Genomic DNA, 15,364 nt, shown 5'->3' with positions numbered 1-15,364 from the left:
GTGTCCTTCTCCCTGCAGAAAGAAATTAGGTACTTTGAGTGGCATTTTCAGCCTCTTGGATAAAATTCAGCTCTCATTGTGATTTGCATAGGCCAATGTAACAGATTCTGCAAATTTGTACGTTTGCATTAAAGACATGCAGTCTTTTCAGCATGAAAGACTGCAGGAAGTCCCAGACCATCATGGTTCCACCATTGTGCTTCACAAGACAGTTTCATCAACTACATTTAATCATAACTTTAATATTAAAACTTTTCTTGCTATTCAATATGTATTGATCTTCCAGTACAGAAATACAATGAAAATAGTCTTTTTAAAAACCGTAATGAACATATTGCTCAATAAAGGAAAAAAACAAAAACAAAAAAAAAAAAAACCCATCACATTTAGTGGCTTCAATGGAGAAACACAAAGCCATTATTTCAGCCTGGATGGGTATCAAATTCAGATATTTGGTCAATAACTGATCATAGTGCAGATTTGGAGACTCCACATCAGCAGTTCTTTAATCTGCTCCAACAATCTCATCTCCATCTTGAACATCTTCTCAAAAGTCAAGACGTTACAACAAAGTAAAAAAATAAATAAAAAGCAGGACACACAAATGCAGATTTTTTTTTCCTTTTATTATATCGCAAACAATAATGACATCCAGGTATTGTTAACAGTTTACTGTGTGAAGAGTGAGACCGTAGTGGCAAAAACATCATGAGCTCTCCTGTAAGGAGCTTATTGTGCAGAATGCAGCCCTCCGATGTGGTTCGACAGGCAGCTCAGAGGACACAGAGACCTGCGGCTGGCGGACGACCTGCAGGCTTTCAAAAGGTCGCCTGTTGGTCGCTTCACGCCGAACCACGGCAGCACAGGGATTGCTTAGGACCTGCGAATGGCAAAACTGGATTTTCCTCAAACACTTGCATAAAACATCGTCAGCAGCAGCTGTTTTAGAGGGGATTGTTTTCTTAACTGACTTATTAAAAAATAAAAGAGCACACATCAGCCCGACCTCTGGATAACCAACTTCCTTGAATAAAAGCAAGGAAGGGAAAAGCATTTTCCAGCTTTTATTGTGAAGGTCTGGCATGTCATAGCGTGATCTGGAGGAGAACTCCCATATCCAAAAGGCCGGAACAAAAACGAGGTTCTTTATTTATTCATTTTTTTCTTTTTCAGAGATAAACCAGATTGTACGGACAAACGTCTTAATTTTTGGCTTCAGCTTGCACATTTAACACATCGTGCCGAATTGAACTACAAAACCCAACTGCTTCCCTCTTCACCACATTTTGGACAGAGTAAACGGCTTAGAGGGGCGGGGGAAAAAAAAAAAACAAACCAGAGGGAGTATCGAGAGTAAAATTCCCTGAAAGAGATCATTTTTCCTTTTGGGGGCATACTTAGTCTGCCACAATCCGGCTGCATATACAGAAAAAGAAAAACAAAAACAGAATCACACACGACAAATCAACCTTCCTACAAACCAAACGACAGAGCTGTCTGAACGCAACAAGCCAGTCAGAGACCAATCATTTTAGGAAGGAGCATTATGGATCTGTGCCTACTTCTTTAGTTTCCGGATTTAAAACATAAAAAAAGAGGCAAATCAGCACAATTCATGAAGCTCCCACACTACGGTTACTTCAATCGATCAAATCGGTTCAATACGAAGGCTTTGGGTTTTCCGACAGCTCTGCGTCCGGATGCAGGTCTTGCATGCAGCTGCGCTACATTGACCGGTCACGAAAGGCTCACGGCGGCCACTTCAGCGAAAGCAGCAGATCACCACGTCCAGCACACAGGCGAGGAGGGAAACTTGCCAAAAAAGTAGCAACAAGTCAAGCGGTGCGGCTCCTTAATTAGCAGAGCTGGAATGGACAGGCTCGTCAGAAACTAGTAGAGGCTTATATTCGTCTCAACATCATTAAACTTTTAACAGCATCTTCAGTGAAAAACGGGGGATGAGTAGGATTAATGAAAACACCTTTAAAGGACAAAGTTAGAGAGAGAAAAGGGTTGAAAGAGTGGAGTGGCTTTGCTTTTTAGTCTGAATGTTTGAGGAGAGCCACTCAGCTCGTTTGTGTGAATGTGCTGCGGTCTAAGGGGCTTTCACGTCGCGAGCCAATCTCATATGTACAAATTTATATTTCCTATTCCTTTTTTTTTTTTTTTTTCTCAAAATCATTCTTAATCTTAAGAATTTATTCAAAAATTAAAGATCTTTGCACATCTCGTATCAAACCGGGGAGCTGGGCTTCGCTTTAATCATCATGCCTTCGTTTCTCTTCCTGAATATTTAAACGTCTTGCGTTTACTTCCTCTAGTGGCACCACAGGACAGCACCTTTGCATGCTTTCCAACTCTGCTTTAGCTGAGCGATTAAAAAAAAAGAAAAAAAAAAGAAAAAAAAGGAGAAAGAGATAATAAAACTCAGCTCAAAACAAGCTACAAAAAGCAAGCCCACCCAGATCTTCAAGGTGCGATTCTTGGACTCTGCTCAGGTGCTGCACAAAGCTTTGCACTGCGACTTAAAAAAAAAACAACAACAAAAAAAGCCACTTATGTTGAAAAGAGATAATTTATCTAAAGCCCAGCAGCGGTTTATGTGGTCCCCCTAAGAGAAGAGTACAAAGCTGTTCAAGCCCCCCAGGTCCAAGGACGACAGTATGAAACATTCGTATATATTTATATGTATATATATACATACAAGCTGTTAAAACGTTACCTAGCTCCACATGTAGAGAAATGGTACGCACACTCGAGAAGTGATGTTATAAAGCTACAGATTGGGTCAATAACAACGCCCCGCCAGACGTCTCTTTGCATCATAATTTGCTCCTCCTGCCTCATTTCTCAAACCCAACTAGGCACCGACAGACTACAACAGTGAAGGAGAGGAAACAGAAAAAACAAAGAAAAAAAAACCTAAATAAAAAAATAGACAAAATAAATCTTACACATAAAGACACTGTCATTTCTTAAATTATCAGTTTTTAGTGCCCTACGTTTTTTATTTTTTTATTTTTATTTTTTACACCATCTGCCTTCAGTTGGTCGGTAAGGCTGCAGGAACAGACGCTCAGCCCCGTCGTGTTAAACCTATGGTACTTCTAGACAACGTTATGTATGCAAATTTACAGTATACAATTTTGGATTACCATGCAAGAATACTTTTTTTGTGTGTAACATTTAATAGCTCGATCTACATCCAGGAATAATTTACACAGAAGGACAAGAAGTTATCGGACCAGAGAGCGCTAAGGGTGGATAACCGCGGTGGTGAGTGCAGCCAGGAGGAGGCGAAGATGTGCGGGGGTGGGGGGGACGAGGTGAGGTGGGGTAAGAGGCGGGGAATCGAAGGGGAGTGTGGGTGGTGGGGGGGGGAGTTTCAGAGGAGCATCAAGGGTAATGAGGTTGGCGGTCCAGTCCTCCCAGGTCCGAATCAGCGACACTCCCATACTTTTACTGTTTGATCTACGCTGCCAGTGACCACGAAGGGCGCAGCCCTGTGGAAATCTGGAAAACAAACAAGAAGGACTTTCAAAATAAAGCGCACATAAACAGAAACTAATGCAGCAGGACATACGAGAATATTCCTCTTCAAGATAAAATGAACAACATGGTTCAAAAAGCTAATTGGACCTCAACAGATTGATGATTACAAAGGTTATTTGAGAAAAAGAATCCTATATCCCACTTATTGGCATAAAGTAACATGGTGCAGCTCCTCCCCCACTTGCTGCTGAGCACTGCTGGTCAGCTAGCTGCAACAAGTATACTTTTTACTCTCTTACAAGACAGACCTTTACAAAGTAAACAAGCACAATCTGTTTAAAGCTACAGGCTCTACAAAGTGCAGTCAGGCTAATTAAGCAGCTAATTTCAGCCTGTTTTACTCGGAATAGTCTGAAAAAAGCAAAATGCCAAAAAGGATTAACTTAGGTTAATTTGAATGACATTTTTTTTTTTAGTTGTAACAGTAATATTTGTTGCATTTTTGTTTAAAATAAATCAATTAGATTATGTCAAAGATTTTTACATAAACATTTTAGAGCTCATATCCCGATAACGTAAAACTGTCGTATTTTTAGTCAAGATTTTCATAACGTGAGAATCTTGTAAAGCACCTCAGTATGCAGTGCTAGGAAAACCTGCGATACGCAATAATTCTGGTAAATGCAGAGCCAAATATTTTTGATATCTTTTGGGTCAACCAAGATTGGGAGGGTGTGGGGGGGAGGACTTGCTATTAGTGAAACTGGAACAACTGCACAAAAGTGACACATTAAAGGCCACGTCTTTAAGAGGTCAAAGTGCAGCTTACCCAGAGAGGTAACAAAGTGTTCGTGGGCACTCAGGGTTTTCATGCAGCGCTTGTTCTTGTAGTCCCAGATCCTTAAGGTCTTGTCATCCGCACAGCTCACTATAAACTTTCCTCCAGGGTGGAAGAGGATGCCACGCACCCAGTTATCATGTCCAACCTGAGAGACAGACAAAGGCTGATGTAGCTTCCACCTAAATTCATCCTGTTCATGAATATGGATCATTTAATGTTAGAATAAGGTGACCCTTACCAGTGTCATAAGGCACATCCCAGTGCTTACGTCCCACATCTTTATAGTTTTGTCTCTGGAGCCAGACAGCAGAAAAGGCCCGGGCTTTCCACTCTTCTTACTCTACATAAACACAAACACAAAAAAAAAAAAGTCAGTCATGTGAGTAGTTCATTGTTTTCCACCAGAAGATAAAGAAAATTTTTACCTGCAAACAAGATTATACATCAACTTTAAATCAAAACCTTCAGGATTTAAACTCAACAATAGCTGCTGACATTTACACACACACACTACAAAAGTCATGAAGCACTACATCCGACAAAACGCACATATACAACAAATCTGGACTTCATAGAATAGTGGCAAAAAGGGAGACGTTGTTGAAAGAAGCTTTAAGTAGCTTAATTTACATCAAACTCTGTAAAAAAAACAGAGGAAACATGTGGAAATGTGTAGTATGGTTTGATAAGACCAAAACTAATCTTGTACAACATCCAAAATAGAGAAGGCGAAAAAGGGAAATAAAAAAAAGCAGATCACCCCAACACACCACCTACACAGTAAACATGGTGGGTTGGGACAACTTTCAGAAGGTGAAATTTGAACACACATCCACTCAAACTGAGTATTTCAGAGAAGTTGCACAGAACAAAGTCCAACGATTTCTGCTGCTTCATATGGAAAAGCGGCAGAGACACAACTCAAGAGTTTAAAAACGTCTATGCAGAAAGAGTAGACAAATAAGCTTATTTATGTAATTAGTTTAGACTAAATCTAAGAGTGTGCCAACTCAACTCCATCACTGCACTGAATCTAAGGTGTTACAAAGAAAAAAACAAAACAAACATCTTCCAAGCCAGAGAGCACATGTTGGTCTGGAACAACAGCTGCAAGAAAAACACTATTTTAATCCGTCAAGGTTACGATTGGACACACTGCAGATCACAAGGCACGATGGGGAGCCTGATCTGACCGGAGGCCATGAGGTTCTTCTCTCAGTTCATCCCAACACCACCTTCATTCCCGGCTGCTGGCTTCGCGTGGAAATCAGCCTCAGCAGCGGCGACGTTATACGCTCTACCGACGTGTCATTGATGGCGGAGGAAGAGCGCAGGTGGTCTGAAGGTGATAATGCGACGCGGCGTGAAAACGTCACTGCGTCTCGGGACCCAGCCATGAGTTTACCTCTTAGATCTGCCTTAACTCGACGAGCCCGATCGGTCTCAGGAGGTGATTGGAGCACAAGGCTGGACAAAGATGGTCTGATATCTCTGCCAATTAACCACCGAGGTGATTGGTAGAGAGTTTTGCAAATGTGTCTCCAGCAGCACCGATTCACCACTCTAATCTCATACTGGCTGCTTTGTCTGCTCTCCCACCACCTGACAAGCCGCTGCAAAACAGACGCCGCTAAATGCAACGTGAGCTGCAAAACTAATAAAGGACAGGCTGCACCAGTTTATTCAAAACAGATGATCATCAACCAGCTAATGGCTGCAACCAATGACTAATCAATCCTGTTAAAAAAAAAAACGGCGCAAATTTTTCCATTTAAGCTCATTTATTTTAAAGATTAGAAATACAAAGAAATAATTCAACTCCTGTTTTAAATAAGAAAAAGACATTTTATTGCGTACATAGCAGTAACTTGGCATTCCTGTAGAGAACTCTTGATCATTTGAAGCAAAGAAAGCATCTGCCGCTCCAGGGTACTTCAAACATCAGCATGTGAAAAGCTCAGCCCGACCCTAACCTTTGACCCGACAACATACGGTGTAGATCTGTTCATAAATGTTTGGATGAGCTGATTAATCGGGCAGCAAAAGGTGCTTAATGGGAGTTTTGTTGTTTTTTTTTTTTTAAATCAGGTGAAGCTAAAACTCTCCCATTTGAGGAGTTCTGGGAAGATAATATTTACAGACAGGTTTTTTTTTCATCTACATTTTAAAAGCAAAATGTATATATTTTTGTACAGTTTTGGCTTAATTACTACTCTGAAAATGTTGATCTTTCTCCAGCTGGCCTTTCTTGAGTTACAATTACTAACTTATTTCAGTAATCGAATCGTTTCAGCCCTACACCGGCTCCTCACCTCAGAGCCTGTGGCGTCTAGGATGGTGGGGTGTGCGCTCTCTGGAGCCCAGGAGATGCACTCCACCACGTGTTCGTGCTCCCGCAGCTCCGCCTTGCACTCTTTGGTGGCCACGACCCAAACGCGGACCGTCTGATCGTTGGAGCAGCTGGCGATCAGCGTGCCGTCCTGGTTGGGCCGCACCATACGAACCCACTCCCTGTGGCCTGTAAAGGTCTTCACACAGTATCTATCGGGGAGGAAATTACTGATGTTAGATCATCAAAGTGGGTGTAAAGCGTAAAAACACAAAAATGTTGTGATTCTCGTGCATTTCAGAATGATTCGTTGATGTTTTGTGTTTTTTGTTGTTTTTTTTTCGTACCCAGTTGCCACCTCCCACATTTTGATGGTTTTGTCCCTGGAGGCAGAAACAATGTGATCTCCGTTGGGCATGATGGCTACAGATGAAACATTGTGGTCATGTCCTAAAGAAAAAAAACAACAACAACAAAAACAAACAATAAAATCAACTATCAGCAAGAAACAGGAACATTTAAAACAATAAGTCTTCTTAGAGCTTTGCTAAGCAGTGTTTCTAAATAATGTGTTAATTTTCTTCACACATCTTCAACACCAAATACTGCAAAGCCAATTGGTGTGGTCGTAATTAGGCAATTAAATGACTAACCAGGCAGACTTTTTTTTTCCCCAGAGAGAATAAGAGATGCCTAATTAACTAGACGCTGGGCCGTATTTAAGCTGCTAAACTGATGAGGAAGACGGTAAGTATGTCCTAAAAGGCCAGCTCAAGTGTGTGTGAGTGTGTGTGAGTGCTCACACACGCCGTCAGACTGTGATATAAAGGGGCAGCTACACAGACAAGTGTACTGTGCTGCTGAAGATGATAATTAAACTGCTGTCCAAATAGCAGTAATCCACTTCACCAGTTGGCCTTGTTGGTTTTGTTTTATTAAACAGATGAATTGGTGGGGAAAAAAAAAAGGTTGTTAGTATATTACAGGAATGAAACCATCCAGCAGACTCTGGATGACAGATTTGTAGAGAAATCAGGTTACAATCCAGTCGATATCTGCAGAAGTTGCAATGGTTTCTGCTTGAACACCAAGTTTGTTCATTACCTTCATTAATATTCATACCTCTTATTCACAAGCAGTTATTAATGGGCACCTTTAGTAGAGGTTAGACGCAACTGAGCATGCATTGTATTTGAGCAGGGCCATGTAAACTACACTGCCATAATTCATTTCAGCCTTTAGGATGTTAAAATAGTGAAACGAGCTTAAGGAGCCGTTTAAACAAGGGTGCATTCACACCAGGCCTTTCAGTCTGCTTTAATCAAACTCTTGTTCATTTGCCTAGAAAGTCCGGAGCTGTTATTGCACCATCGGACTCTGATGCAGATTAAAATAAAAAAAAGAGCAAACTTTCCAAAAACCGGTTAAATCGGCTCGGTTAAAGTGAACTCCGGTGCGGTTTGAATGCAAATGTGACCAAGTGGACCAGAGACCACTCAACAAACAGGAAGTGGACGACAGCGCAGGTCATTCAGGGTAAATACAACCGAGACAAACGCACAAATCTAGCGCTAACTGGAGAAATGACTCGTCTTTCACAAAGGACGAAAGTAAAACAATACAGCCGCCAAAATCTGACGGCACTCCGTTGTTGCCCCAGCAACCCAATCTCCGATAAGTTGAAGACAATAGATGATAGATGATAGATGTAAGGTAGAAATTCTGGCATTATGGACACACTGACTATACTGGACTGAGGTTATGTGCTCACAAATATAAAAATGTGTGTCATCAGCATAAATACACCAGAAGATGTATTGTTTCATAATCTGAATAAGGCGAAACGGAGCCTTGAAGAGAAACCCCACATGATCAATGTTTAATCAGGATGCAAATCCCACAAACTGATCGTCCCTGTAAACGCAGTGAAGTCGCCCTTGGATGGCGTCTGTTGTGACCGTCAGCTTGGTCTGAAGTGACAACAAACAGCCCGTGTGCCACCTGAACACGATGTTCAAGTCAAACAACATTTAGCCAGCAGTGACCTGGAAACAACAACAACAACACTGTGTGCACAGAGAGCCGGAGACAGCTGCTTCGTCCTCTCACCGTGCATGGTCCTGATGCACTCGAAGCCTTGGAAGTCCCACAGTTTGATAGTCATGTCTGCAGAGCAGGACGCCAGCAGCTTGCCAGTCTGGTCGAATGAGATGTCCTGAACAGAATCTGTGTGGCCTTTCAGTGTGCGTTCAAAGTCTCCTGTCTCGTAGTCCCACACCTGCACACACAGTATGGATTGATTATAATTAATTCAATGCACAAAAGCTTTTTCGATTCCTAATGAAAATATAAAAGGCAACACACAAATTAGACGGCCACAATTTGTGTGTCAGAAATATTTTCAACCACTAATGTCACCATTTTCTGAGCTTTGTTCACTAATACAGAGGAGTTCAAATTCATATAATATGAAACTAATCAACTACAATTTAATATGATTTTTTTTTATAAATTAATGTGAAACAAATCAGTTTGTTATTATTAAAGAAGTGCTTGATAAAAGCCGTCAGACCGTTTGTTGTGCCAAGTCTGGCACCGCCAACTGGACTGCAGACAGAATATGGTGTGAACAGTGAAGAGCCTGATTCTTTAGCCTGAGAGAGCTGTTCAGTCTGTGGCTTTTGAGCAGACAGACGGTTTGTCACAGGATAAACCTTCCTCTGGTCCCTCTCTTGGGGTGAGGGGATTCTGGGCAGACGGTGACAGGAGACGTCCCCCCCTCCCCCCCTTCCTTCGCAGTGCTCGCTCTGAAGGAAGCTACAGATGGCCAGGAGGTGCAAAGTGCAGAGGGGGAAAATGTGTTTGTACAGCACGTTGCATTATTCATCAGTAGCTTCTGAGCTATAAAAGCTCTGCTTGTAGAGCTGCAGTTTTACGCCTTCTAAAAAATGTGTAATACTACAGTGGAAATAGCTTTCATCTTAATTCAAAAACAAATTCAATTTGCTCTTTAGGGAATACAAACTAAGTTAGATTCTGTGCCTAACTTAGTTTAGGCACAGAATCTAACAGATTAACAGATCTACAAGGTTTCCCCCAGAAAGCTTGTTAAGCCGGTGGTTGGGCGCGATGGAAGTCATTCATCGAGCGACCAGTCGTGTTTTTGAGCAAAAAATGTTTAAAGTTGACAGAAACTTTTAAAAATATCACTTGATAGTCATGCGTTATTGACAGATTGGAAGATTAATACCTGGACACCAATTATAAAGTCTTAATAAATGCAAACATTAAAAAAAAAACTTAAATAAATAAGCAATGCTTAGCCTGGTGGGGGCACAAATAAAGCCTGGTGTCCCGCCAGGCTTATAAAACACTGGGGGAAACCCTGGATCTATGCTGAACGTGATACGTGATGTTAAGAACCGGGACTTCAGCACATTAATTTTAATTAATTGCTTAGATTTAATACGTAACAAAATTTTATGGACTTAATCAAAACTTTAATTAGACCAGATTTACAGAGTGAAGGCAAAAATATAAAACTCAAGTTGGATAATCCATTGATTGGAAAAATATTAGTGAGCTGCTACAGAGTTACCATCCTGGCTGCTTCTCCATCAGTAAAATATGTCCTGGTAGGTTTGGGTCATTGTGGATTGATCATCGCTCCAAGTTTAGAATATTGTTTTATAATCTAACCCTGTCTTAAATTGGTCATCAATTCCCTGATCTGTCTGGTCTTCAGGTTTTTACTGAGGAGAAATTACACACACCGGTGTTAGTCACAGAAAAAGGTGTGGAACAAATGCATAATACTTGAGGTTTTTATTTTTTTAAATATCTGAAAAAAACATTTCATTTTCCTTCCACATCACATTTAGGAACAACGTTTAGTCTGGAGGTTGTAATGTGACAAAATATGAATACTTCTGGACAGAACTGCAAGTCACTCCAAAATAAACAATATTAGCTTCTTAACTATGCATTTATAATGTGCCGTCTTGGTAAACTCAAGATTTCCAAGTTAATAAAATGTAAGTTTAAATAAACTGTTGAAATGATGTGTTGCATGCTTTTATGTTTGCAGGTCAGTTTGTTACCTGTAGAGTTAACCAATTAAGCAGTGCTATTCCTTTAATCTCTCTGTTCTGGCTCAGTGAAAACCAACATGTGTTTTTCTGTCCGTTTCTAACAAAACAAGTCTGTGTTTGAAAATGTAATGGAGCTCTTAAGGTGGAAAGTAGGACACAGTCAGGTCTAACAACAGGGAGAAAAGGTAAGCAAGGAAAGACGAGCAGAGAGGCAGGGCTGAATTCGTAAATTAGAGTCGGAGCCTGACTGCTCCTAGGGGACGGATAGCTGAAGGTGGGTACTCATGGTGGGACGGTTAATGGTTTAAGTGGAAGATAAATTAGCCAGGACGCTGAGAGGCGGGGTGTAGAGGGGGGGATCACTGTGCCAAAACGCGGAGGAAAAGATCCCTGCTGTGTGGGTGTGGGCTGGTAGGAAACGTACAAGTGTCTATTATTGTCTCATGAATAATAGATGCATAACAAACAGCCCAGCAGAGTATTGGGATTGTGCAGTGAGGCAGTGGAAGGATGCTGCAGCAAAGGCTGCCCAGAGGCAGGTTGACGGAGTTATATATGGATTCTACAGACGTCTGGATGGCACAGAGAGAGATCCTTGATGCAGGGAACATGCAGAGGGGGAGAAAAGGCTGAAGGGAATGCAGTGGAAGTGAAACAGGAGGAACGACCAGCTTCATTTAATTGAATGTTAGCTTCTGTGGAAAAGAAATTAGACAAAATGAAAAAAGAGACAAGAGTTAAGAATGCTTCTGAAACCCTAATGTGCATTTAAAAGTGTCCTCTACTGCAAACACCCTAAAGTAAAAGACATTAGCATATCTAAATATCATCCATACAGAGCAACAGCTGTGCCATCTGTACAATCTGGGAGAGAAAGGCATGGGAATTATTCCTTTTGCAAAAACAGGATGCAACCATTTACAGAACATTAACTCAGTCTAATATAAATACTGCCAGAAGAAAATATATTTGCTGTAATTAGATATGAATTAAGATGTAAAAAAAAATGTTAATTTCAGCCATCCATGACATATTTAACATCTGAGAACTATATCATAATCATGCTATAGGATGTTGTTGAAATGAACTTGGTGGAAAACTTGTTTATATGAAAATTATTTCCGTGAAAACAGGAAAAAATATAAAATCCCAAAATTTGCCACTTCTAAAAATGTACAACAAAGTCCACAGTAGGCAGCCTTCTCCAACAATGACCATTTTTGCACCACTGTGTGTGACTCGTACTGCCGTGTGTGTTGAGCATATCAAGCCAGAGTAAATATCTGCTGCTTCAAGAGCAAAATATGTCAGGAGTTTCTCTTCCATCAGGCCGAAACCCATTTCAGTGTTCATTTCAAATGAAAAAGTCATTGTAATGAACTGCAACCAAGCAGTTTTCAACGCAAATTACCGAAACTAATGAAAATAACCGTTTAACGTGACTGTGAAGATCCCTAATCGCCGCATCGACATCTTTAAGACTCCAGCTGTTTCAACATGACAGACGTTTTCTTTAGTCTTTGTACATTTCTGATCTGATCGTAGCTGGAAAACTATTCTTTGTTTCTTCAACCTTAAGTTGCGCAGAGCGTTCATGCATCCAAGAAATCTATTAGTAAAAGTGTTCCGAGTCCCAATCAAGGCACTTTGAAACGGTTACCATGTTAGTGTCCTTGCCTCTTCCTATCTATCAGCATTTTTCACTTTTCCAGCGACACCAACAGAAACACCGGCTGCTTCAGCGTCTCGTCTGTGTCATGTGACCTGGAAAATGCTGCGGACGAGAACTCTGCAGAGGAAACGGACTAAAAGCGCTGTGCTACTGTTGTGAAGATCATGCTCTTCGTGGAGAAGAAAATGAAATATCGTTCCCAAAATATTATAGAAAGCCAGACAGGAAAGGCTGCAACATTCTCAACTTCATTCTATACTCTGATGAGCGACACCCAGCCACCAATCACAAGGAGTCACGCTGGGGAAACGTACTGTGCTACTTTATTACACTTTAATCCCCTGTACATGCTTAAAAAAAACTATAGCTTCAATTTTATGAACTAATGTAATATCAGACGACAAATAAATATTACTGCACAAAAAGGTTCTTCCCAGTCGGTACCTTTTAACAAACCACTTAAAACTCTGAATTTTCCCTTCGATGTTTACAGAATCCTCTCCTTGTAGGGGCACTGACCTTTATTGTTGCGTCCTCAGAGGCCGACACCATGACGCTGAAGACCGGGTGGAAGATGACGCGGGTGACGGGGTTGCGGTGGCCGCTCAGCGCGTATCTTTCAGGCGGACGCGGGATCCACTCTTTGGGGTCACGCTTCTGACTTACTGGTCCACCCAGGGTGATTTCCTCTTTAGCTTCGTTCAGCTTCGACTCGAGCTCCATCACCTGCCCAGAGTTCACAGCGTTACAGGAAAATACAGGTGAAATAAATTACAAAAAAGGGAAAGTGTGTTTGGTTATCAGCTTTTACCTAACATATTATTTAAACTTGTGTCCATAATTTCTTTTTTTTTTTTTTTTTATTATTTTTTTTTTTTTTTTTTTTTTAGCACTGTGTTCAGCTGTAATGTCACGAACTGTTCACAAGACTGTAATCCCCACAAGCATTCTTAGAGGGGAAAAAAAAAAAAAAACACCCCACAAACCTTCTTTTGTAATCTGATGACTGAGGTCCATTTTTTTTCCAAAAGGCCAGCGTACTTCTTATCCAGTTCTTCATTCTGTACAGGAACAAGAGGATATCAGACACAAAGAAAGCCAATCAAAGTCATGAGCTCAGCATAATCAGTGGGGCCTAAGGAATGGGGGCCAGCTGGAGTGGCATGTTGAGGTCTGCAGCTATAGCAAAAGAGAACAGGGAATTATTTACACACCACACACAGACTGAGGCTGGCTTCCAGACGCTGCCAACCTACTGTACACCACACACACTTATACTATGTACACACACACACACACACACACTGACGGACTAGTCCTAATCCTTCTCACACAAGCTAATCTCTTGCAGAAAGGCTTAGGTAGCTTACTGCCACACAGCCGGGACAGAGGCAGTGGTGGAAGTTAACTTGTAGCAGCGCTGGCAGACAAGTCTGATTCCACCTGCAGGCTGATGCTCTGAGCTGGTCACTAGTTGTGGCCTTTGTTGACTAATTTTGCTGTGTCCATCACAATTTCAAATTGTGTTCAAAACAACTAGGTTTGCGCTGCTGTTTCAGATACTTTGATTTAGAGTTTTAAACCTTTGAGGAAAGACGAGTCCAAGTTGAAAACATTGAGGAAATTGGGTTAAAATTAAAAGGCGACAAAGTGAGAGGGTTCAAGTGAAAACAAATCTAAACAATTGCTCTTTAATGTTGACCTTCACTTTTATGCATCTTAAACTGTACCTACACTTAGCCAGTGTTGACTGGTGACCGGCCTGAAGTGGACCGCTCAACTTCACTGAGGAGGAATATTTTAAAAAGCCCTTTGATTTTATCTAATTGAAGAAGTCACTTCTAATGGTCTTGAAACAGTATTTTTAGATCTCTACTTGTTATACAGGGAACACAATAAGGCTGTTAGTAATGCTAACAGTGCTAATCATTAGATGTTGATGCTAAAGACCGCTTAAAGCTCAACCTCGGTATTCTCATCCTGGCTTTGTTCTGAAATAACAGTGAAATCCAGTTTAGCTGTAGTGTTTTGTAAGACCTCTCTCAGACCTCTCTCACACAGTGTGACATCACCTTTGGTCCCAATATAAATAACTAATGTTCAATCACAAACAGGGTTTATAGGGCATCTCTAGAGACTCATAATAAAACACTTCTGACAACAAAATTAAACTTTTTCATCTCAGATACCAGGTTGGATATTCTTATTTTTTATTTTAACTGGATCTTATGATTCGGCCCCTTTGGTATTTTAATGTGTTAGATACCTCATTAAAATGTCACATTCTGTCATTCCTTTTGGTGGAGTTTTATTTGTTCAGGGAGCCATGTCCCATAACTTCAAGGATTTTAATACAGTTGCAGCTTTTTGATGATGGAGAAATATCTCATTTCCACTGAGCGGTACGTTGCGGTTCAGTACGGCGTCTTATTGTCCGACGTATTCAGGAAAACATTTCCACCACGTTAAACTCTCACTGGGCAGAGAGGTTAAACCCAAACTCCTAACATCATATGACTTTGATAACAAACTGGACGCACTGGTACGTCTCATGCTCGTCTCGAGCAGTGACATTTTTCTCCTCCTCAATCAATGAACCGTTGTGTGACGCTGATAGCTCCGCCCTAACTGCACCATCGTCCTACGGCTCTACAAGGGAAAGGTGATGCATGAACTGCTTTTACAATGGAAACCACAACAACCCGTGCTGCACTGCTCAGTGGAAACGAGGCAAAACTGCTAACATTGTTTGAATAATAAACATTTTCTGTTGACGGTTTAATTTTCAAGCTAGAAAAAATAAAATGCAGATTTAATGTTGGTAATTGTAGAACTTTACATAATCACGAGTCAGAGATCTACCTCTCTAATTGGTAGATCTCTTCCCTTCTCACCTTTGTGCAATACTAGGTTCCTTCTAGTACTACAAATAAACAGGA

General features: G+C 41.0%; 1 protein-coding gene across 1 annotated transcript in view; it reads right to left on the bottom strand.

Moving 5' to 3' along the window:
• Positions 1-621: 621 nt before the first annotated feature.
• Positions 622-15,364, bottom strand: part of LOC103155189 (lissencephaly-1 homolog) — a 35,906-nt gene continuing 21,163 nt past the window's right edge. The window contains exons 4-11 of the mRNA XM_007576774.2: positions 13,412-13,486; positions 12,945-13,151; positions 8,772-8,940; positions 7,010-7,112; positions 6,646-6,874; positions 4,572-4,673; positions 4,322-4,478; positions 622-3,513 (exon numbers count right to left, since the gene is read on the bottom strand). Coding sequence (XP_007576836.1) covers positions 3,440-3,513; positions 4,322-4,478; positions 4,572-4,673; positions 6,646-6,874; positions 7,010-7,112; positions 8,772-8,940; positions 12,945-13,151; positions 13,412-13,486 — 1,116 coding nt within the window. The 3' untranslated portion in view covers positions 622-3,439. The remainder of the gene's footprint in view (positions 3,514-4,321; positions 4,479-4,571; positions 4,674-6,645; positions 6,875-7,009; positions 7,113-8,771; positions 8,941-12,944; positions 13,152-13,411; positions 13,487-15,364) is intronic.

The sequence above is a fragment of the Poecilia formosa genome, unplaced genomic scaffold (genome assembly GCF_000485575.1).
Source record: "Poecilia formosa unplaced genomic scaffold, Poecilia_formosa-5.1.2 Scaffold416, whole genome shotgun sequence".
Lineage (NCBI taxonomy): Eukaryota > Metazoa > Chordata > Actinopteri > Cyprinodontiformes > Poeciliidae > Poecilia > Poecilia formosa.
The sequence above is the reverse complement of the archived record's forward strand: the minus strand, read 5'-3'. Positions and strand labels throughout refer to the sequence as shown.